Source organism: Gracilinanus agilis, chromosome 3 (assembly GCF_016433145.1).
Source record: "Gracilinanus agilis isolate LMUSP501 chromosome 3, AgileGrace, whole genome shotgun sequence".
NCBI classification, from domain to species: domain Eukaryota; kingdom Metazoa; phylum Chordata; class Mammalia; order Didelphimorphia; family Didelphidae; genus Gracilinanus; species Gracilinanus agilis.
Window position 1 is genome coordinate 24,192,982 of NC_058132.1, and position 25,403 is coordinate 24,218,384.

The 25,403-nt window shown below is 41.6% G+C and overlaps 2 protein-coding genes across 2 annotated transcripts in view; one reads left to right on the plus strand and one right to left on the minus strand.

The window, feature by feature from the left end:
• The window catches only part of LOC123240863, a 143,278-nt gene that overhangs the window by 107,794 nt on the left and 10,081 nt on the right, over window positions 1–25,403 (plus strand). The window lies entirely within an intron of this gene.
• Window positions 23,247–24,218, minus strand: LOC123239979 (olfactory receptor 49-like). Its single transcript, XM_044667319.1, has one exon. It carries the CDS (start codon window positions 24,216–24,218, stop codon window positions 23,247–23,249), a length of 972 nt encoding a protein of 323 aa, XP_044523254.1.

Here is a 25,403-nt window from a genome sequence, read left to right on the forward strand (position 1 = left end):
GAGAGAGAGAGAGAGAGAGAGAGAGAACAAAATAAACTTGATTCTAAAATGGAAGGTAGGTATTTTTTAAAAACACCTGACATATTTATAGGACTTTAAGTTCTGCCAAGTAGTTCCCATCTTTTGGTCATGATAACAACCCTGTGATGAAGGTCCATGGGAATGTGATCCCAGTTTTATAGATGAGGAGGTGAGAGAGTTTGATAGAATTGAAGTGTCTTGTTCAGGGCTATAGGGTAAGTAAATCTGTGTGTTGATAGAAAAAAGGCCAGGGGATTCTAGAGTGGAGGGTTAGAAGTCATCTTGTTCATGGAGGGGTTGTAATTGGGAGGGAATGAGAGTGGCATGAGTCAGACATAATGGCCTTGGAAGTACTGAGAGATTGAGACATTGGGGTTCAGGATTGAGGCTGACGAGCCTTTAGGGTTAGGAATAGTATGGGGGATAGATCTGTCATAGTGAATTAAACCTTATACCCAAAGCTCTGTGTCTAGTTCCAGCTTCCCTTTCCAGCCTTGTTCTAGAATACTCTCCTTCATATATGCTATCCCTTTTGTTTTAGGCATACACCATTGCATCTCCATCGTTGATACTTTTGTCTACACTGTACCCATTGCCTCAAGTGCCCCAGTCCGGGGCCCCTTGCTTTTCTTCAAGGCCCAGCTCTGGTGTCATGGTGTTGGTGCGGGATGCTGGATGCTGAACTTGCTTCAGTTTCTATCTTAGATACTTCATGGCTGTGTGAGCCTGGCTTTATGATGACCGCCCAGTCTTCATGTTCTCACTGATGAAATGGGGATAATGATACCTGCAGCACTTCTGTCATACTTTTCTGAGCCCCAGTGATGATACCGTCTAGTATGATAGGACCATACAGGATTTTAGATAGAGTAGACTTACACCTGTTTGCAGGTTATCTGAGAAGGAAGAAGTTTGGGGCAGAAAGCAGATATGATATGAGGGGCAATCTGCTTGAGATGATAATGAAAGTAGGAGGGAGAGTTGTGTGAGGAGGAGGAGGGGGAGAAGGAGAGAAATGAATGAATCATTTTTTAAAATGAGAAATAGAAAGAGAAGACAAGTGAAGTGGAAATGCAAAGACATTTTGGGAAAGTTTTATATTATATAATATAGATAATGCCATCTGTATTATGTATTTCCTATTTATCATGTGCATAGCTTGCTTTAGATGTATTTACTTGCATGTCTTCCCATTGGATTGTAAACTTGAGGGCAAGGACTGTCTTTTTTCCTTTGTTTCCCCAGCACTTAGCACAATGCTCAGCTTTGTCATAGTCCACACTTAATCATATTGACAAAGTGACTGATATTAAATATATCACATACTTACACAGAAAATGTTTGTTGATTTGATGAATCTCATTTGGGAATTGCAGGTCCTGAAGAGACAGACGCCTTGAACTCCTTCTCTTTGAAAGCAGTAGTGGCCTCATCTCTTCAGTCTTGTGAGTTATTTCTGGAGAACTACTCTAGGCATGAGATGGGGACGTAGGCACAAGGCAGAGAGGACTAGAGGGAGGGCAAGGTGTTGGAATGGAAAAGTCTGGTAGATAAGAGCCTTCAGAAGATGGGCACCTAGGAGAAAGCTCAGGAGAGCCCAGAGGTGTGACTGTGGCCCCTCCAGCTCTAGGAAGGAGTCAGAATTCAGAAAGTTCTGCCTCTTTCTAACCCATCCAACCATTCTGGAACAAGAATTAAACACCTGTTGTTTATAGGACTCTGAGAAGTAGAAAGTTGCTTAATGAGGCTCTGGCCCTCCTGGAGTCTGGATCCAGCAAATTAACTATAATAAAAAGAAAATTCTCCCTAAAGGTGACTCCCCATCACAGCCTAGGCTTCTGGGTTTTCTCCTTTGGGATTCTTAGACTGCTGAACTTCCCCTGTGCTACTTCCTTTCAGGCCTGGGAGGTTCTGGCTAGCAGGCTGAGAAAGTTCAGGCCCTGAATTTCTGCTTTGCCTGTTGAAAGTCCAAACTCTTCCCCTAGGAATTCAGATAATCTGGTGATATTGGAATTCCTGCTCTGCTGTTAGGGAACTCTGCTCAGAGGTGGAGGGACCACCCCCTCCAAAATTTTCAGTCTAATTCAAGAGTGGATGTGGGCTTAAAAATTTCTGCTTTGACACTGAAAAGATTTCTCCAGAATTTAAACATACCATCCCTTAGGATAGGATATTACTTTTCTTTCTGTTTCCTTTTAAGAGGTGGTGACAGTAAAAGTATGTCTGCAATTTAATTGTTTAACTGGGGGTCAGGAACATAATTAACACCTTAAGGATATTTGTGATAGGACTAACTGCCAGCTTTCCGGCTGCAAGGATACCTGCTTCCCTTTTTCTTCTTGTCCCCCACCATTAACTTCTATCCCAGGCTTTTCACATAAGCCAGAAAAAAATGGTGGTATAAAAGAAAGAGCTCTGTTAGACAAACTGTTTAGATGCAGATTTTACTGCCTTCTAAGAAAATTTCTTTGTAAGTACAGCTTCTCTCCTGCCCCCAAACCTTAGTCGTCTTCTCAGGTTTTTCACATAAGTCATAAAAATAAGAATTTATTGGAGGGGGGAAAAGCCTTTTTAGAGAAATTGCTAAGGGGCAGTTTTAACATCCTTCACAATTAGAGCTGGCTTCAATAAGCAACTTCTTCCAGCTGATTTCCTCCAGTTTATCCCACATCTATCTTGTTCATTCTTAGTTGTCTTCATAGTCTCCCCATTAGATGGTAAACTCCTTGGGTTTTGCACTTTTTATTATAATTATTATTTTTTACTTGTATCCTCAGTGCTTAGTAACTGTGTCTGGCTCCTCATAGACCCTAAGGAAAGATTGCTGATTGGCTGAGGATCCTTTAGTGTCTCAGGGAAGCCTCAGGAAGGGAGGGAGTCTCCGTCCCCTGACACCTTCAACCAAAGGCTGGATGTGCCCCAGTTGAGAATTTCATTAAGGGCATTCATGATTAGGAATAAGTTGGACTGGACAATCCTAAGCTTGGATTTTTGTGCTTGGCAGTTTTTTGTTCTTTTTTATTTATGTTAGCTATTGTAGAAAATGTATTTTAACTTAGCAGAAGCAACTTCCATTTTGAATTTACTTCTAATTTGTGACTAAGTAGATCTTGTGTAAATTATGAGATCAGTACTTTGTATAGTTTGATAATTGTAGGTATGTAAGGCTCATATTTGGTAAACTACTATTGACATGTGTTGATGTGTGGGTGACCCCCAGTTCTGGTAAACACCTTGCTATAATAATGCTTTGCTTAAATGTTTCCTTTCATCATAATCTTAAATATTTGATCATTAATAATTAACTAGTAACTTGTAACTATAACTTATAAACACCCTTCCCTAGAACTATAAAAAGTCATTGAAAGTCCTGGGTCTAATCTGGATGACCATCAGAATTGACTCCTGCATGTCCAGATTACTCAGTACTCAGCTTAATGCATCCCTGTATTCAGCCTAGAGCAGTGCTGATTCACTAAAACTGGCCAGAATCCCAGGTTTGACTGGGCAAAGAGAGAACCTTATCTTGGGTGGCTGTATAAGACACCTTTACCAGGACCTTTCACAATCAGCTGGGTGGTTTGATCCTAGAGGGACTGATGTTTGTAATACTGAATAGATAATTGCATGTTCTGGATAAATAATGTTTGATTGCATGCATTGGTATGTACCTATTTTATGAGGGTACAATAAGCCAATTTAATAGTAACTTGGTTTTACAAATGTGCCCTGTGTTACAAGTGGTGACAAGGATGGGATACTCTTAAAAGCATTCTATTAAGGATATAGAGGAAACACCAGGCCAGGTAAAAGGCTGACTTCTGATATTTTAGATGTTGACTGGCATTCTTGGCATCCATACCTCTTAGACTAGGGAAAGGTTAACAACTTTATTGGCATCTCTTTTCCTCTCCAGAGAACTACTTAATCTTGAATGTATTGTCTCATCACTAGGGAACCCCTGTCTTACCACTCTCAATACCCTGCCTGCATTTCTCTCTGTTCTTGAGTTGGTTTTCTCTGAAAGGAATGTCCATAAAGGAAACAAATTCTTCATCTCAGGTGAACATTTTAAAGTATTGAGAAAACACTTAAAATAGAGAGTGTCCAATCAAACCCATCTTGGTGTAGACATAGTGAAAAATCATACATTAGCCTGAGGAAATTTATTAAGTACATGCTATTTCAGACTCGGGGGAAAAACAAGAAACAAAACAACAAAAACCAATATATAAATACATATATTGAGTATAAGCTTGCATCTAAAGCAGAAACAAAAAATTAATGTTCAATTATTGGTAGCAAAAGTTTTATGGGCTGTTGTAGTTTAACCCATCCCAAAGATTAGGAGTAGGATATTTATGCTAGATTATAGGAAACAATTTTGAAATTTAGGGAAGCTTTTCCTAATATTTCAGAAATGATTTATGAAATTAAGGGAAGAAATGGATCTTGAATACATGTTATTGACAAAATTGATAGAATATTTGTGATTCCAGTAGTCAGGAGCAATTTGCTGTTAAATGCAAAGTGACGCACAGTTTACCTTCTGTAGTTTGCCTTAGACATATTTTAATGAAGTTTTAGACCAAATAGAGAGTGGTACTTGCCTTACTCAGCATTACATAGATGATACTCTAATTTGAGATCATGACAAACAGGAGGAAGAGGAAGTTCCTGTAGAATTAATTTTTAGAAAAAGATTTATTGATAAATATAATTTCTATTTTATTTAAAAAATTTTTTTTTCCATGATTTCATGGTCTCTCCCTCTTCCTCTCTTTAGTAATGACTTTCGGGTAGTTTGATATTTTTTAAATTGTCTCTCCTAGATCCATTTTCCAGGTCAGTTGTTTTTTCAATGAGATCTTTAATACTTTCTTCTATTTTTTCATTCTTTTGATTTTGTTTGTTTTTTGATGTCTTGTGAAGTCATTAGCTTCTATTTGCCTAATTCTTATTTTTTTTTTAAACCCTTGTACTTCGGTGTATTGTCTCATAGGTGGAAGATTGGTAAGGGTGGGCAATGGGGGTCAAGTGACTTGCCCAGGGTCACACAGCTGGGAAGTGGCTGAGGCCGGGTTTGAACCTAGGACCTCCTGTCTCTAGGCCTGACTCTCACTCCACTGAGCTACCCAGCTGCCCCTAATTCTTATTTTTAAAGACTGAATTTCTTCCATGGCCTTTTGATCCTTCCTTTCCATTTGGTCCATTCTTCTTTTTAAGTCATTAACTTTCTGGCCTCTTTTTCTAGCAAGTCAGTTCTGGCTTTTTAGACACTGTTTTCTTCCTGTGATTCATATGCCTTCTTTTCCAGATGACATTTTGTAAGTTGTTGTTTTTTTTCCCCATTTTTCTTCAACCTGTCTTATTTGATTTGTGAATTCCTTTTTGAGCTCTTCCAGAACCTGAGTCCAATTCCCAATTTTGTTTTTATTTTTTGAGGTTTAGTTTGAAGTTCCTTGAATCCCATCATCCTCTGTTGCTTCTGTTCTTTGGTCTTTATCCCCATAGAAGCTTTTGATCACCTTCTTCTTTTTTTTTTTTTTTCTTGTAGTTTACTCATTTTCTCCCACTATGGACTGGAAGCTAGTCCCTCTGCTGATTTACTGGAGTTGCTCTGCCCTGAGGCTGAATCTTTAATCTTGTCTCTCCTCTGCTGATATATCGGATTAGGTCAGTTGAGCTAACCTGCCCTGGGGCCAAATCTTCACTGTAGACAGCTCTAGAGGCCAGGGTGCCCAGAATCTCAAGTGTACGTCTGAGGTGCTCCTTTGCAGTTGCAGCTCCAACCTGGAATCTCCAAAGTCAGTCCATGTAGGTCTCAGTGCCAGGGGTGGGGGTGTTCGGCCAGCCCAGTCTTGTTTCTACTCTCCCCTTTAAACTGTGGAAGTCTACCTTTCAAGTTGAGTTTAGCAGGAGAGCCCTGTGACTCCTTTGTGTTGGTTTTTTTTGAAGCATGTTTTAAAGTATCTTTTTGAAGCATGTTTTAAAGATTGGTATGGAAGGATTGTTAGAGAGGTTTTGGCTTTTGCTGCTCCTAAGCCACCATCTTGACTCAGCATGCGCAGGCCGCCCCCTCCAAACCCACCATTGAATTATTGAAGGACTAACCAATAGAGGATGGACAACTGTTCCAAAAAAAAAAAAAAGTGAAGGAAAGGAGAATCATTTGTTCAATTTTTAGGTACAGTTTCCTTCAAGGGAATATTATCAGTTCTCTACCCAGCAGTCAAGAAAATCTTAGCCTTGAAACCCACAAAGGATAAAAAGGAAGCACAGAGACTAGTTCAGTTGTTTAGCTGGGGAGTAGCCATATTCCATGCTTGAGTATGAAAATTATGTAGAGTTGACATTTAGCATGGTGGGGATGATAGAAAAATGTAATGGAATGCTTATGACCCAAGCCCAAAATGTATTGATGGCAACACAGGCTACTGATTGGAAAATAGTTGTTAGAAATGCAATGTCAATTAAATAGCATATTTAGAAATAATAGCTAACATTTATATGACTTTTGTATCAGATACCATGCTAAGTACAGGTATCCCTTCCACGTTGTGGAAATTAGGGGTGTGGCACCTCTAAGTTGTGAAAAATCTGCATACAAAATTTTGGCTCTTCATACCAGAGAACAAGTCTGATTTTTTCCCTCTGTTCTTTTATGGGGTGTCTACAGTGAAAGAAATTGTGCATGTTTATGGTATCAAAAGATTAAATATGTTTCCATGTTGTCTGCTAGCCCTCATGTATAATCTGTGGTTTCCACAAAATTCCCCCAAAATTATTTAATTTCTTATACTACCCGATGGTATATCAAAACTAAGATAAAGAAAGTTGTGATGTGGAAAGGATACCTTTTACATTATAATTATTATCTCATTTGATCTTGCAATAACCTTGGAAATTAGATGGTATTATTATCTCTATTTTATAGTTGAGGAAACTGAGGCAAACAGGTTAGGTGATAAAGCTAGTAAATGTCTGAGGCTGTAATTGAACTCAGATCTTCCTTATTCTAGGCCCAGCACTCTATGCACTGTTAACCACCACCATTCCCCATAGTGGTAAATACACTTTAATTTGTAGCAGGACCTTTGCTTGACTTGGAAGCTATAGAACAAAACATTACTAAAGAACTCAGAATGTTGTGGAATATGTCCCATCTCATTTCCAGCCACTAATCACAAATTATTTCCATTAGAAACCTATTACCTACTGTGGTATAAGTTCCTGATGAACCTGGCCCATTATTCCACATCCCCTTAAGACCACTTCTATATAGAGATCCCCAGAGTGGTTTTTCCTTTTTAACAGATATGGAAGTGCTAAGGTTTTAACACTGAGGCCTTTCTGTTCTGCTGTAGATGGTTTGTGCATATTTCATCACAGCCATTCCTATGTGTTTCCCTATAGCTCCCACTTATAGCTGATTTATTCTTCCATGCCCAATTGGTAAACACCTTCTACTATATATGTATTTGGGTTGTGTATGCTTGTTCCAAATCTGGAATACAGTTGATAATTACCTGCATAGGCCATTTGAGTGTTCCTCTAATCTTGCAAATGTGATAAACACTCATTAATAATGTTAAGAAACTTAAAAATTGTGATTGTCAGTTTCCTTTCATCATTAGCTTATATAATTGATCCCCAATCAGAAATTAGATATAATTTATAAATGCCTTTATCTAGAACCATAAAAGCTCCTTGGAGGTCAAAGCCATCAGTCAGTTTCTGATTGGACACCATATGTGATCTTGCATTCACTATGCTCAGACATTCAATTATTCTATATTTCTTCAGGGAGCTCCCAGCCTAGCTTCAGGTTAGATCTCAGTGCAAATTAATTCAGTAATAAGAAGAAATCATACAGGTCTCAGGTCTACTCTTCTAGTCTCTAGACTCATCTCCCAGAGGAAGAGGAGAAAGACTTTTGTATCCATCACCAGACTCCTCCCTTCTAGGAGAGAGAAGAGCCATTCTGTCTAGTCTCCAGGTTGCTTTCCTAATTTAGAGGAAGGAGAATAACAAATTCCTTTTGCTCCCAGCACTTGTCCTCTAGCCTGAATTTCCTCAGGCCCTGAGAAAACTCTACCTGGAAGCCAGACTCTAAAATCAACCTGAACACTTCCCTATTTATCCCGTTCCCATTCCTGTGATTCTCAACCCCTGCTTTCATTCTAACCTGGTTCTGTCTCCCACTGCCTTATTCATGTTGCCTTTAACCCAGCCTCCCCTGATTCTCCCCCCCACCCCCCCAAAGTTTCCTACTCCAGTGCCACCTACCCCTTTCACTGTGCTCACTGGAATGCTTTCCCCACAGACAACACACTTGATTTCTTCAAAATCTTTTTTTTTCTCACTCCTTCCATCTACTGGCTTTCATTGAGACCTGCCTCGCCTTTGGTGACAGTCTCTCTGCTCAGCCTTTCTAGCACTGGCTACACTTTCACTGGTTGAGGCGAGGGAGTTAGAAAACTCCTTGCTTCCTATTGCCACTTCCATTGTCTCCTTCCACCACCCCTTCCTTCTTTGAAGCTCATTCTATCTGTGTTTGCCACTCAGTCAGAATCCGACTGGATGTTTTCTCCTGACGACAGGATATTCTTCTACTCATTGAGTTCAGGGCCTGGCTCAGTCTTTCTCTTCTCCTATAAGTTCCTGCTCTCCTACAAGGGGACATCACTAGATATTGTTATTTCTTCACATGCCCTAATATCACAGGTCCTCAATTTATTCATTCCCCATGACCTACCCCACCATACCTCAGCCACATAAAAAGATGGTTTTGCCATTGATTTTGATATCACTTGCAAATGTTCATGAACTCTGAAATCCCTTCTCTTTTTTTTATTAAAATTTTTTTATTTTTAAATATTTTTCCATGGTTACATGATTCATTTTCTTTCCCTCTCCTCTTCCCTCCTTCCCAGAGCTGACAAGCAATTCCACTGGGTTATACAAGTGTTATCACTTGATACCCATTTCCATATTATTCATTTTTGTAATAGAGTAGACTTTAAAAACCAAAACCCCAAATCTTATACCAAATTAACAAGTGATAAATCATATGTTTTTATTCTGTGTTTCTATTCCCACAGTTCTTTCCCTCAATGTGAATGGTGTTCTTTCTCATAAGTCCCTCAGGATTGTCCTGGATCATTGCATTGCTATTAGAAGAGAAGTCTACATTGGATCATCCTGCAATGTTTCAGTTACTGTGTACCATGTTCTCCTGGTTTTGCTTATTTCACTCCGCACCAGTTCATGGAGGTCTTTCCAGTTCTTATAGAAATCTATTGTCATCATTCCTTATAGCACAATAGTATTCTATCACCATCATAGACCATAATTTGTTCAGCCATTCCCCAGTCAAAGGACATCCTCTCATTTTGATTGGATCTCTTCTATAACCCCTGATGATGATATGAATCAAGAGTTGTCATTTCCCCGTATTTTAATGTAAGCAGTTTATTCTTGTTTAGTCCTTTATCATTATTCATTCAGGTTTACCTTTTTATGCTTCCCTTTTTTCCTTCAATCTGTTAGTTATTTCTAACATTCTTTTAAAAAATAATTTGAGTTCCAAATTTTCTCCCTTTCTACCATCCCTCAACTATGCATTGAGAAGACATGATATCAGTCATACATGTGAAATCATATAGAACATATTTCCATATTAGCCATATCCCCCAAAAGCAAGAACAGTGAACAATTATCCTTCAATTTGTACTTAGAACTCATCAATTCTATCTCTGAAGGGGAAGAAGATTTGTTCAGCACAAATCCTTTGGAATTGTCTTGGATTGTTGCATTGATCAGAGAAGCTGAGTCTAGTGATTATGATTACAATATTGCTGTTACCGTGTGCTGTTCCTCTGGTTGTATTCACTTTACTTTGCATCAGTTCATAGAGATCTTCCTGTGTTTTTCTGAAACCATCCTCTTTGTCATTTCTGATAATACATTAGTAAACAATCACAGTCATATGCCACATTTTGTGTAGCTTATTATTATTAATAATGGGCATCCCTTCACTTTCTAATTCTTTGCCTCCACAAAAAGAACTGCTGTTTTTTTTTTTTATCATGGCTTTCAGGTAGTCCAATAATTCTTAAATTATCTTCCTCAATCTTTTTTTTCTAGGTCAGTTGTTTTCTTGATAAGAGATTTCGCATTTTCTTTCCTTTTTTAAGGAAAGTTCACATTTTCATGATTTCATTCTTATGACTTTGCTTTTTTGGTTTGTTTCCTGATGTCTCATGGAGTCATTAGCTTCCACTTGCCTAATTTTAATTTTTATAGAATTATTTTCCTTAGGGAGCTTTTGTACCTCTTTTTCCATTTGAGCAATTCTATTTTTCAAAGAGTTCTTTTCTTCAGTAAATTTTTGTATCTCTTTTACCATTAAGCCAATTCTGCTTTTTTAAAGTGTTTTCTTTGGTGTTTTTTTGTGCCTCTTTTAACAAGTTATTAATTCTCTTTTCTTGCATCATTCTCACTCTCCACCCCCCCTTCAAATTTTTCTTCTACCACTCTTTTTCATTTTATAATAACCCTTCATTTCTGATTTAGTAACAATCCTAAGATGGAAGAGTGGCGAGGACTAGGCAGCTTGGGTTTAAGTGACTTTCCCAGGGTCACATAGCTAGGAAATGTTTGAGGGCAGATTTGAGCCCAAGACCTCCAAAAGCCAGGCCTGCCTACCTACTGTGCTATCTAGCTTTCCCCTGTACTACTCTTCTCTCTTTTGTTTCTAGAAATTCTTGTTGAGTTTGTGACCAGTTAGCCCCTTTTTTCTCTTTGAGGCTTTGCTTGTAGCTATTTTCACAGTTATATTCTTCCAAGGTTGTGCCTTCTTTGCCATGATCATAGCTTTTTTAGAGCCAAGATTTGTTGTCGTTGTTGTTTGCTCATTTTTCCACCCCATTTCTTGACCGAACTTTAGGTTAAAGTTTGGCTCTGCTTACCTGGGGATGAGGAGGCACTGTCCCAAGCTTCAAAGTTTTTCATGTTGTTGTTTTCAGAGCTAGTTTTGAGAATTTGCATTTTTTTTTTTTGGTGCTTCCAGGGTGGTATGATCAGGAGAGAGGTATGGTCATGGCTCTTCTTATTTGTACTGTAAGAAAAGATAAGTAATGGGGTCACCAGGGATATTAAAAATCAACTATGGGGTTTGTGGGAACACTCTCTGGGATGTAAGAGAGACTAAAACTGATCACTGAAGTCTTGTACAGCTACACCACTCCCAGCTGGAAAAATAACAGCCAACTGTCACTCTGGCCAGAGGCCTTGAATTAACTGACAAGGTAACAAGGTGAAATTGGGTTTTAATTAGAAACAACTAAAAGGAGGGATAGGAATGACTACTCTAAAATCTTAACACCTAATAACAAAACCCAAAGGGACAGGGAAGGACTTATTCACTACACTAATCTAAGCTATCTAACTAACAGGGCCCAAGGAGCTATACTGGAGTCTCTGGGTTTCTGCCTCAAACCTGGAACCTGCCAGGCTTGAGTACAGCTGGGGCTTTTGTGGCTTTGGGATTTCTCACTGCAATCCACTGATGATGTCTGGATGCCAGGAGCTACAGTTGTCTCAGGAACCAAGTAGTAAGGGGTTTGCTTGAAGCACTGTCCTCTTCTCTTGTTCTTTCCTTAAATGCCACACCACACAGGATCCCAGGGGAAAACAGGATGCAAGGTGTCCTTTGCTCTGAGGTCTCCCAGGATGGCAACAGTTTTTGCCTACCACTCATGGAGTCCACACACAGAACACAGATAGACTTCCTCCTCCTTCATTCCAACCTGGAATTCCCAGCTCCAGTTCCTTCCTGCTAGGTATTTCCTAATCAATATATAATCAATACCTAATAACTAGCTAATCTAATCTTACTCATAACAGTACTCTGGTCCTTACTCAAGAAGGGTCCATGTTCCCTTGAAACCACAAGCACTAGTGTCTGCCTGGGAACTGTCACCAAGGCCCCTGCTCACTTGTGACTGACCTCAAGTGCTCCATGGCTGGAGTCATGGAGGATAGAGTAGGATGTGATATCAGGGGAACATGAGATGGAGAGAAGAGAGAAGGCATGAAGACTGATCTCTTTTCTGTCTATAAAATAGGAGATCATATACTCAATCCAATGGATAGGACAAGAAGAAACCTGAGGAACTTGAGAAACAAACTTGAGAAACAAAGAAGGAGGTTTGGAATAGCTGGAATACTGAGCAGATTAGAGAATCTATTAAGAAAACAGACACTTTCCCTTGGACAATGAGAGTCATCTGGAGATAAGATAATCTAAATGCATAGTTTACCCAGGCAACATGGTCATGTGGCTTTTTCTAATTGTTTGGCAGCAAAGGAGGCAGAGGGACACCATGATCCAGGCTTGGGGTTTGGGGTGGTGTGATGTGGGTGGTAGGAGGAAGGATGGATGGGAGAAAGGGAAAGGAAGGTAATAGGAAGGGAAAGGGAATAGGAATAGGAAGGGAGCCTAGCTGGGGTAGCCCCAAGCCCAGAGAGGGAAATTGACTTGAGCCCTTCAGGGCTCAATTAAGATCAGGAAACAATTTAAAGGTATAGAATAGCTGGGTTTATTTAGTTTAGGGAAAGAAAAGGTATAGGGAGGCTAGGAGGTAGATCTGCAACATAGCTGTTGGGACCAAGGCTCTTCCAAAAAGTCACCAAAAGCACCGGTGCCTCTCTCTCTTGTTTTTTCTCAGACACTTCCCACAGAGGAAGTGGGAGGTGTCTGAGGAAGTTGTGGTAGGGAGTCCTGGGAGTTGTAGTCTCCCAGGACTTAGAACATTTTAAACTGCACAGTGGGATGATGTCAATAATAAATCAATCAAAGGACTCTAGACCAGAGCATGTTGCTTAAGTGATCTCGTTCATGGAGGGAGGAAAGGGAGAGTTTGTGTAGATAGATCAAGGCTTGGAAAGTCCTGAAAAACAGAGAGAATGGAAATCAGGATTAAGCATGATGATAAGGCCTAGGAATGGTGAGGGAGAGAAGAAATGGAAGCACAAAAGCTTAAGCCTGGCATTTAGAGGACTTTGGCAAGCTCTCTCCAGTTTCTCATTTCAACCTTATTTTATAATAGTCCCCTTCCCACATGCTATATTGCAAAAGTAGAAACATGGCAACCAAGATAGTTTTTAGGGTACAATTTATGTCTCTAAATGCTTATATTAGTAAAAGAAAGAGTAGATCAAAGAATTGGCCATGCAGCCAAAAAAAGAAACCCTAGAAATACAGCAGATTAAAAACCTCCAATTAAATACCAAAATAGAAATCCTGAAAGTCAAAGGCAAGATGATGATGATGATTTTTAAACCCTCACCTTCCGTCTTGGAGTCAATACTGTGTATTGGCTCCAAGTCAGAAGAGTGGTAAGGGCTAGGCAATGAGGGTTAAGTGACTTGCCCAGGGTCACACAGCTAGGAAGTGTCTGAGTCCAGATTTGAACCTAGGACTTCCCATCTCTAGTCCTGGCTCTCAATCCACTGAGCTACTCAGCTGCCCCCTTAAGGCAAGATTATTAATAAAATTGAAAGTTAAAAAAATCATTGAACTAATAACAAGTAAAACCAGGAGCTGGTTCTTTGAGGGGGAAAACAGTGAAATAAACAAATTGACTAATCTGACTTGGGGGGAAAAAAAAAAGAAAGGAAGCCAGGTTATTAGTCTCAGAAATGAAAATGTTAAATTAACAAGCAATAAAGAGGAAATAAAAGCAATTATTAGGAGCTGTTTTTCTCAGTTATATGACAATAAACTTACACTCTAAATGAGATGGATAAAAAAATACAAATTCTCTAGGTTAAAAAACTTAAGTAACTACCACCAGAGGGAAACTCATGACCAGACAAACTTATAAGAGGATTCTACCAAACAATTAAAAAACAATTAATTTTAGTTTCACATCAACTGCTTAAGAAACAGGTAAAAAAACAGAGTCCTACCAAATAAAATGATAAGAAAAACAGAACACAGCACCCAGAGGATTATGAATAAGAAACATCAGTCCTCAGCAACCTGAACAGAAAGTAGCTGAGAGTAAGTTTTTCTGAAGGCACATTCACATTGTAAGAAATTTAGGTTTTATGTTAAATATGAGAATTCCATAGTAATATTGTAGTTACTGATTTAAAGATATTATAACTTGAAGTCAAAAATGGCTTTTAGTAGCTTTATTTACAAAGAGGTATAAAGAGTAAAAATGGAAAGAGGTAGCTAAAGAGATATGTTTTAATAAGCCTACTGGTCCTTCTCCAGTGAAGTGAGGCTCAGCCCCACAAGGGCTTCCCCACGTCCAGTAGTGTCTTTAGCTAGAGTTCCACCAGCGCAGCCTCCTCCAAAGCCAAGGCAGGGATCTCTGGAACCAGTCTCTCCAGAAGCCAGGAAAGCAAGGCCAGCTACTCACCCACCCAAGATGAACTCCAAAGGAGAAGACTGAAGGCCAAGTCCCAAGGTGAGGTCCTCCAACACTAAAGTCCAAAGGAGAAGATCTAGGACCAGTCCTCCAGGAAGCAGTCCAAGAGACAAGGTCGAAGGTCCAAGGTTTTCTGGACAGGAAGTTCAGGATCTTTTATAGTCCTTTTTCCATGTTACTTCCTGTCCATTCCTCTACTTTACGGGAAGCAATTGCAGCTTTTCATTTTGCCTAGCACTGCCCAGGAGTGGAGCAGTGGCTTCTGGAGTTGTCACCCACTTTAGTAAGTGATTTGTGAACTCTCTTACTTCAGTGTTAAATAGAGGTGTTTAAGTTTTTGACTGATTAATTTAAAAATTGCTGATTGATAGACAAAATTTGATTCACTCTTCACAACATTTATAAGGCTTCAACCTATTGTCCAGCAAACCCATGGAACCTAGGTGTTCATGGCTTCCTGTAGGCTTAGGTCCATTTTGAATATTTAAAAATCAGAGGATGAGGAAGAAAGTAGGTAGCTAAGACTCTCTGCCCCAGAGGGTTCCCTGTCTTCTCTTCTTCTTTCTCACTTCCAAATCTGATAAAATGAAAGAGAATCCAGGCCTTGGATGAGCATCAGCTCCTTTGGATTTTTGAGGTCTATGAAATGCAGGTGGAAGGCCTCCTGGCCTATTTTCACCTGAAAGATGGAGGTTAGAATTATGAATCGTTGTTGGTTTTTTGTTTTTTTTTTTTCCAGTTAAGTATGACTCTTCTTGACCTCATTTGGAATTTTCTTGGCAAAGATACAGAAATAATTTGCCATTTCCTTCCTCTAGCTCATTTTACAGATGAGAAAACTTAGGCAAACAGCATTAAGGGACCTACCCAGGATCAGGTTAATAAGTGTCTGAGACTAGATGTCTTCCTGACTCTAGGCATAGCACTCTATCCACAGCACCTAGAATTATAGAACTGGACGATAAATATATAGAGCATTTAACTTGAGAGCTGAAAGGGCCCTCAGAACATAAAATGTCAGTGATAGGAGAGATTTTAAAGTCTAGAATGTCACTTATTAGAGGGGCTTTAGAATTACCTAAAGTAAAGTAAGAGACTTTGGCCTTTGCCAGCCAGAACAGGAAAGACACCAAGGGTGGGCTTTCCTAAAGGCACATTCACATCTTTATAAAAGTCTTTAACCTTTTGTCCTGCAGAGTTATATGGCACCCTTTGCTCTCTATTGGAAGAGAGAGGAAAGGGTTTGCCCAGGATCCCACAGAGAGTCACTGGGAGATCTGGATTTAAAAGCCAGGCCTCTGAACTCTGAGGAATAGTCTATATCAGTGGTTCCCAAACTGTTTTGGCCTACCACCCCCTTTCCAGAAAAAATATTACTTAACCCCACCTGGAAATTAATTTTTAAAACATTTTAATAGCAATTAATAGGAAAGATAAATGCACCTGTGGCCATCACCGCCCCCCTGGATCGCTGCAGCACCCACCAGGGGGTGGTAGCGCCCACTTTGGGAATCACTGAGCTATATGGTCATATATGACCAAGGGGTAGAATCATTGTCCATTCCCTTACCCAAGGCTGGGCCCCAAGGCTCCTCCTGTTTCAGGAAGACATTGGTGAGGGAGGATCCTTATTCTAAATTGTTGTTAGTTAATAAACTATATCAAGCAGAGGCTAATAAACGATAAACTTTTAATTAAGTCCCAGCATCTGTTCTCTTACTTCGTCTCAGGATCTTCTGGAGCTCATTATGGGAGTGAGGGTGTTCATGACTGTTCATGACAGGGGTCCTCGTTGAGCTGTGGGGTACAGGCCAGCACCGGGACTGGACAGAGCCATTCTCCCAGCACTGCCTCTCCCGGGACTGTAGACCAGGGTCCAACACAGGCTTCCGGAGGCCTTGCCTAGAGAGGAACGACAAAGACTATTAGCTTCAGCAGCTCAAGAAACCAGTCAGTCAAAGTACCTTTATTTTGGACCAGATTTCATTTCTGAGGGGAGTCAGGGCAGAGATTAGAGTCTGGCCCTAGGGTCTGACTGCATTGTCCCTGGGTCAGTAAACTTTTATGGGGACTTTACTGGGGACCAACCTACCTGGATTGCAGAAATTACAAAGAAAGCCTCACATCTCCCACGGACTCCCAACTCCTTCCCTAAGCCCCAGTAACTCCCACCCCAATAGGAGAGCATTTTAATGCCTGAGGAAGGGAGTTGATTAACAGCCTCCACACTTACAGATGGCTGAAGGTGTGTTCCCAACATCCCTGGGCCCAGCTTCCGAGCCTATGGGAATCACTTTAGGGGGAGGGGAGTTCCCTGGGTCCTAGGGAATCTGGAATTTGGGGAGGAGCTTGGGCCCTGAACTGTCAGGGTTTGAATCCACAAACAGATGGCCCTCCAGACCTCCCTGGGCTGCTAATGCTCATGTCGGAGCCAAGAACTGATGTTTCATCTGGGAGAAACCCAATGGAGAATCCCCCTGGCCCAGATTCTGATGGTGAGTAAACTTAGGGGACAGGTTTGTTTTCCTCCCTGAAGCCCTTAGCTGTGGATTCTAGTTTGAGGTCAGGATAGGAGCCTGACTTGGCTGATCTCTGCTGTTGGGCTCTGCTTGCAGAGGGCACTTAATCATGCTAGAGAATTTTGTTTCATTTGGAAACCAAACCCTTTCATTGGAGCCCGAGGGTTCATAACCCCAGCTCCCTAGGAGAACACTGCCTGTGCTCTCTGGAACCTCACCTTTGAGACTTGGCCCATGTCCCCTTTTTGTGAGAGCTCTCTTCTTCTGTTTTTGCCCCTTTGGGCTCCTTCTCTTTCCTACTAAGGTGCCACCTCTTATCCAGAGCCCTTTTGTGGAGATCATCCTCAAGACTCAGGAGTTGGAGCCCTTCCTGCTGTCCAGGCTTTCTTTTAAGAACCTCCCAAACCCACATGAAGTCCTGCCTCTTTCAAAACTTTTTTTCTATCTGAATTTCCTTCTGTTCCTTTCTCTACCTGGAAAAGTTCCTTTTCTTTTTGACATTTCTTCCAAACAGAGACATACATGGTGTGCTTTAATGAAATGACACAAAATTGGGAGGCTGGCTAACTGGATGACAGAGGCGAGATCCAAAAGGCATTCCAGAGAATTGGGTGGAATTCATCAGGTCATCAGAGACAGCCAGGCTTCCTCAAACTCTCGGGGACTGGGAGCTCCATGCTAGTCAGCAGTGTGGAATAAAAGCTAAAAAAGCTCTTGCTGCCTGAGCCAGCAATGTAATGGGCCCTTACTTCCAGGAATGAGGTTTCGAGAGAGCCTTGTCCTTTGCCCTCGGCAGAGCCCAGACTTCCCTTCTCAGCTCTATACATAAGCCATCTGATGTAGGGATACCCAGTGCCCCTCAGGGTTCTCTCCTAAATATCCTTTCCCTTGGGTGCCCAACTATGTAACCTGCCCACTAGAAAAATCTGTTGATTACTTTCACCAAGAGCAAATGCTAAGAACCCTCTGCTCCCTGGAGAGAATGATTACAAAGACTATCCTGTACTATGTCTTTCCTTAGGGCCCTCCTTCCACACTTCTGTCTCTTTGGCACCAGAGATCCAGAATTTGATTGGGGAAGTTGGGTAAGAAGATACTAATTGAGACAATTGATTCAGCAAAACTGCAGGCTACAAAATAAACTTTCAATATCTATTACATTTCTATGTAATAATTGCAAAATCTAAGAGACCACTACAGAAAAGGAAATCCCATTCCAAATGACTATAAAATGCATCAAGCTATGGATCAGTCTGCCAGAGTAGACAAAAACTTGATTGTTTAAATTACAAAAGTCTCCTTAAGCAAATAAAAGAACACCTTAATTGAGTGGAAGAAAATTCAGTGCTCTCAGGCCAGTGAAAAATGGAAATGCTTCCAAAACTGATTTACATAAATTAGCAAAGAGATTCTTCATAGAACTTGATAAACAATTAAATTAATTTGTTCAAACAAAGCATATAGAATATCCAGGGAAATTTTTTTTTAAAGATTGGAATCTGAATAGCGCTTCCAGACCTCAAATTATGTTATAAAGGGCAGTCTTCAAAACCTTTTTTTTTAAAACCCTTACTTTCTGTCTTAGAATCAATACTGTGTATTGGTTCTAAGGCAAAGGCTAGGCAATGGGAATTAAGTGACTTGCCCAAGGTCACACAGCTAGGAAGTGTCTGAGGCCACATTTGAACCCAGGACCTCCCATCTTTAGGCCTGGCTCTCAATTCACTGATCTACCCAGCTGCCCCCTCTTCAAAACCTTTAACAAATAGAGATGTAGATGAATGGAACAGGCTAGGCCTGTGTTGGCAAGCCTATGACACGTGCTGGAGCATGCCAGAGGAGGCTGTTTCCTTCCCCATTCCACTGTGCCTGAGGACATTTCTCACATGACTTGCTCCCCTGTCTGGCTGTGTGTGTGTGTGTGTGTATGTGTGTGCGTGTATGTGTATGTGTATGTATGTGTATGTGTGTGTGTGTGTGTGTGTGTGTGTGTGTGGTGGGGTTTGAGTCTCATATGAGGTGTGAGGGTTGCAGTTTTGGCACTCAGTCTCTTAAGGTCTCTAAAAGGTTCATCATCACTGGACTAGGCAAAGGAGAATCAGAAACAATGGAACTCCACACAGTGTTTAATAAACTGGAAAACAAAATACGTAGGAAAGATCTTTTTTTAATAAAAACTGTTGGAAAAACTGGAATGAAAATTGTCAGAAATTGGGTGAAGACCAACACCTTTCATGATGTTTTACAATTCATCAGTGGATAATGCAACATTATTATTAAAGATAATCTGTAAAAAAAATAAGAAGCAAATCATAGACCTCTCCCAGGTATGAGTAGGAGATGGATTCTTAACCAAATTGGGGGCGGGGGGGATCATTACCAAAGAGAATATAGATAACTTTGATTATATGAAACCAAAAGGCTTCTGCAGAAACATAGTGTACCTAGCATAAGAAAGGAAACAGAATGAAGGAAAAAATATTTTTATCAGATTTCTCTGATAGGGGTTTGATATCCAAGATAGATAAGCAATTAGATATATTTTTGTGAATGTGTAAGTGTACATAATACAGATAGATATATTTCTAAATGAATTATCCCTACCTAGGCTTGGAGCTAGAATAATAATTATAGCTAATATTTATAAAGCACCTACTATGTGCCACTCTACAAATATTATCTCATTGGATCCTAGCCAGGAGATATTATCCCCATTTTCCCGATGAGCACACTAAGGTTTAGTGACTCACCCAGGGTCACATAGCTAGTAAGAGTATGAGACTAGATTTGATCCCACCATCTCAAAACTCTCAGATGCCAAAAGACAGAGGAGGAACATAACAGCAGAAAGAATCTATTAGACTTGGAGAAAAGAAGAGAGAAATTTTTTTGTCCATTGCCCATCTTATCCTCCATGATTATAAATTGGTGCTTAGTGAAACAGGACCCAGGAGACTAGGGCTGTACAGTCTTCCCAAGGACTCCTATTCATACATATGAGGAAAGAGGTCAAAGAGGGCACAAAATCCCAGCCTTCTTTCCTTTCTGGCACACTGGCTGACTGTAGCAGCCATCCATATTTTGTATTTGAATCAATCTGAAAGCATTCATTAAGCTCTCCATTAAGGCTCTTTTCTCACCTAATTGGTCTTGAATTCAGCCTCTCAACAAATTTCTCTGCTATGGAGAAGCACTAGTCCTAGAGTCAGGAAGGTCTGAGTTCAAGTGTGACCCTGAGCAAGTGTATTTCTTACCCTGTGTTTACCTCAGACTTACCTGTGGGAGAGTTAACGGGGCTGATCTGCTTGGAACAATAGCTGAGACAGATTGTCCTGGGCCTTTCAGGACAAAAAAGAGCAGTTTTCATCCTGAGGGACTGTGAGAACCACTGAGCAGGGAAGTCACAGCCTATGGCCTGCCTGTTAGGAACATCTTCTTAACCAAACCGCCAAGGTTTGGAGAACCAAAGACTGGATGCAAAGACATCCATTGGGATTGTAGTAGTCCAAGTGAGATAAGAAGGAGGGGCCACCAGATGAATGGAGAGGAGACAGCAAAGGTGTTTAGGACTTAGAAATTAAGAGTTTTGGTAGTTGGTTGGATATGATCAGAGATGGAGAGGAGGCAGTTAAAGTTGACTGAGGTTTGAAGTCTGAGTGTCTCATCAGCTTCCATGGATCAGCTGGCACGTCTGGGCAGATTGTTTTCAGATCTATTTTTCCAGCCCTAACCTTTCTCCTCACTTCTGGCCTGGCATATTCCACTACTTATTGACCGTCTCAAACTAGGTTTTCCAGTTTCAAAATTGAACTTATCTTTTTTGCCAAGCCCTTCTTTCTTTATAACTTCATAATTACTGTCATGGGGTGACTGCTATCTTCTCTCACTCAGGCTTCTAACCTAAGGTACCATCTTTGGATCCTCACTCTCTCATTCCTCATATCCAAAAAGTTGCCAGTGTCATTTCTACCTTTATAAGATTGTCCCTCAACCATCCCCATCTCTGTTCTAACACTGCCACCATCTTGATACAGATCCTCATCATCTTATTCCTGGACTGTTACAAAAACCTAATGGTTCATCCCCCTGCTATAAGCCACATCAATCTGTTCTCCACTCAACTTTAGTGGCTCCCTATCATTTCAAGTTTCAAATGTAAAATCTTCTCTTTGACCTTCATAACCCAGTCCCATATTCTGCCATCCAGTGACATTTAGCCTCTTTGCTATTTATAGAAAACTCTACAGAAGAATCCAGGAGAAGCCAATCAATATAGCAAATAAATATCATTGGTAACTTTGGAGAAAGAAGTTTCAGTTGAATGAGAGGTCCAAAGCAAGGCAGCAGGGATTTGGAAGAAAATAAGAGGAGAGAAATGGAGGTACCAAGTTTCAAGGAGTTTTCCTTGAAGGGGATGAGACATATCAGGTAATAGCTATCAGAGATGACAGTATCAAGAAAGGATTTATGGGTTAGACAAAAGAGTATAACTAGGTGACTGGGAAGGAACCATTAAATAAGGAGGGATTAAAGAATAGAGATTGCAAGGATGATATTGTTGCAGTCAGCAAGAGAAGAAGGGACTATTAAGGGGGCATAGAGAGGGATTGGACTTGGAAAGGAGTAGATTCACCGCTCCCTTGGAGATGGGGTGAAGGAGAACATGGAGATAATTGCAGGAGGGTTTGAGATTAGAAAGGGAGAGGAGGAAACTCTTGGGAAATGGCCTTAGTTTTTTCAGTGAAGAATTAGGTGAGGTCCTCAGGTGAGAAAGTGAAGAGTGGGGAGAGAAGACAGAGTTTTGGTAGAGCTTCTATAGTGAATTGGGTAGAAAAATTATTAGGAAGATTGGAGTAACAGAAATATCTATCAATATTCCCAGCCACATGGACTTTTCTTTAAAAGATACTGAAGCCATTTGGGAGTTGATTGGCTCATGGAACTCAAGATTGGAACATTCCTGATTACTGAGTATAGAAAGGAGCTTCAGCCCCTTCTTGAGATTAGACCAGAAGACCATTTTGGGCAACACAGGGACAGCTCAGTCAGTAAGGTGTGGTCAACGAGTATTTTTGTTGAGCATCCTTCCCCTGCTCTGACAAAGTACATCTTCTTTGGTTAGCACTGTTAAGAAGTCTCCCATCATACCTAAAAAACACTTGAGCTTCTCTGGGAGCTTAAGAGACCTTTGTGGAATGGAAAACTTCCATTTTGGCTTTGGAATTGTGAGTTGTAATTATCCCTGTCTTTTGTAGCCTTTTAACTAGGTGGTAGGTGCATGTCTCTGCATCTGGGGCCCATATTCTTTGTATTGAGAAGTTTCTTTTGATGAGTTTTTTAGCTTTCAGCAGCTTTGTAAACTGGTATCCATTAATTCCCCTCCAGGAAGTGACTTTGATAAGCAGCCCATGGCTCCCCAGTATTGGTCATCATCTGCCAAGATTCTGCCACCTTCACCTGATGAAGTTACCCAGTGATAGCTTAGTAGGCCAGGATTCCCATCTCCCTCTGTCTCTTACTGTTTATGAGACATCAGAGAAGTCCTTAACCTCTCAGGGCCCCAGTTTCATTTGTAAAATGAATCATTCTGCTGAGGTAGCCTTTGTAATCTGTGATTCTGCAATTCCACTCTCTCTGTCTGCTTTCTCTTTCCCTCCTTGAACTGTCCTTTGTGTCTCTTCTCTTTTCTATGCCTTCTCCCCCAACCTTGTTTTTCCATCCAATTCCTTCCCTTTCATGTCTTTTCTTTTTATTGAGCTCTCCATTCCATCCTTTACCTTTGCCACGCTATTTCTTTATCCACTTTCCCTCCTCTCACATTACTGCCCCCCATTATTTGTCTCTCATTTTCTTCCTTTCTCTCTATCATCTCTCTGCCCTCCAATCTCCTATACTCCCCCTCTCCTCTCTCTCTCTCTCTCTCTCTCTCTCTCTCTCTCTCATATGTATCTGTCTGTGTCTTTTTCTCTCTGTATCCATCCCCTGCCCTCTTCCTTGACAAGTTCTGTCCTCAAAAAGAATTACAGCAATTTTATTTTCGAAGAGACCTTAGATATCATCTTACTCAGTTACTTCATTTCATAGAGACCATGAAAAGAGAGGAGACTTGTCCAAGATCACTCAGTATTAAGTGTAAGAGCTGAGCCTCAGGCTGAGACCTTTTGGTTCCAAAGAATTTGTTCCTGTCTCATGTGCCATCATTTTCCATTCTCCTCTTCCTCCATGTTCTGACCCTCTAGAAGCTTCCAGGGCCCCTTGGTCAAACTCTGAGGTGCCGAGAAGTCCCCCTTCCTCTGACCAGAACATCTCTGCTGACCTGCTGCACCAGCTTGTTCCTCAGGCAGTAGATAAAAGGGTTCAACAGTGGGGCAACAGTGGTGTTGAAGAAGGCCACCCCCTTGTTGAGGTCCAGCCTTCCTGTCTGGGTGGGATTGAGGTACATGATGATGCAGCTGCCATAGGAGATGGAGACCACCAGGAGGTGGGAGGAGCAGGTAGAGAAGGCCTTGCGCCGACCCTGGGCAGAGGGCAAGTGTAGGAGGGTCCAGATGATGCAGGTATAGGATGCTGCTGTCACAGCGAGGGCACCAGCCAGGGTACACACAGCCACCAAGAAGGCAAACAGCTGCAGAAGCCTGGTGTCAGTGCACACCAGAGCCAGCAGGGGAGTGCTGTCACAGAAGAAGTGGTTGAGCACCTTTGGACCACAGAGTGGCAAGAGAAGTAGCCAGATGCAAGGGCCAGAAAGGAAGAGAAAGCTCCCAGCCCAGCAGCCCAGCACCAGCCCCAAGCAGGTCCGACTGGTCATGAGGGCTGGGTACCTCAGGGGATAGCAGATAGCTAGGTACCGGTCCACAGACATCACAGCCAACAGGAAGGACTCTGCAGTGCCCAGGATGAAATAAAGGACCATTTGGGAGAAGCATCTGGGAAGGGAGATGGTCTTCTGGCCTGTGAGGAGGTGGCTGAGAACCTGGGGAGTGATGGCTGAGGTGAAGCCCATCTCCAGCAGGGAGAAATTCCTCAGGAGATAATACATGGGGGTTTGCAGGCGGCGGTCTGCCAGGGAGAGGACCACAATGAACAAGTTGCCCAGCAAGGTCAACAGGTAAGTAGGCAGGAGCACAGCAAATAGCAGGAGCTGCAGGCCATGAAGGTCTGTGATACCCACCAGAATGAACTCAGTCCCCTCTGAGTGGTTCCCCAGTTCACTCCATCTTCCTGGAGTCATCTGGAAGAAGGAGGCAGAAAGGAGGTCATATGTGGACCTTTGAAGACCCAAAGAAGTCCCTGAACAAGGATTTATTAAATACTTTGTGGCAGCTGCTATGCCAAGGACTAGGGGACACACAGAATGAGGGATGAAGTCTCATCATCAAGGAATTCACATCCTACTTGTGAAGACAACATGTAAATATCTAGGTGCACAAGATATATATGTGTGTGTGATACATGTGTAAGTTGTACAGTTTTTAGATAATGGAAGGTACTTTCAGAGAGGAGTGTATCAGCAGCTGGGAAGGGGATTGTGAAAGCTACCTATAGAAGGTGGCTTTGAGCTAAGACTGGAAGGAAGCTGAGAATGTATAGGCTGAGATGAATATGTGAACATGGAGAGTATTCCAGGGATGAAGCTCAGACAGGCCAGGTGCATGGGGGAAAAGAGACAGACAGACAACAGGAAGCTATTGTTGGTGACAGTATGTGGAGTCAATCATGGGAAATGGAGGAAGGTGACAGGTTGTGAAGGATTTCTTATGGCAATCAGGGCAGCAGCCCCTGGACGTGAAATGGCCAGCCAGATGGTCCAGAGCACAGGTAGTAGATGGCAGAATCCCATGAGAGCGAAAGGCCAGAGGGAGTGATTGGAACTAAGCCCATAGCATGGATTCAGATTGCAGGGAGCCGAAAGAGGTTGGTCCTGTCACTTCAGCCAAAGCTCAGAGGGATGAAGTTCAGTGAGGTTGTTCCTCATTTCTATCTATAAATTGGCCCAGGCTTCGGACTTGAAAGTGGCACATTCTTTAGACTGGGAGGGGAGATGGAAGAGCAGACTATTCCTAACCTCCTTTACAGACAACAAAACTGAGGTCTAGAGAGGGGGAAATGTGAGAGAAGCAGGGCTGTTCTGGGGGCGGCCCCTGACTGCTCTGGAGAATAAACCCACAGGTAAACCCTGCACTGCCTCTGCAACACATTCATCACAACAGTCCTGGGAAGGAAGGTACCCATGGACCATGATGGGCAGAGGAGGAAACTAGGCCTCTTAGATGTGAGCTATGAGCTTGCTCATATCTGGGCAGTGTTTGAGGTGAGCCTGGAGTCTAATACTTCAGACAATTTCCTGCCCAACTGCAATGGGACCCTAGACCTCTCTCCTCGGAAGATAAGACCATGTCTTCTCTGTGGTAACCAT

What these genes read in the sequence shown, in the direction of transcription:
- LOC123239979 (XM_044667319.1), bottom strand. Translation starts at nt 24,218, where the DNA reads ATGACTCCAGGAAGATGGAGTGAACTGGGGAACCACTCAGAGGGGACT.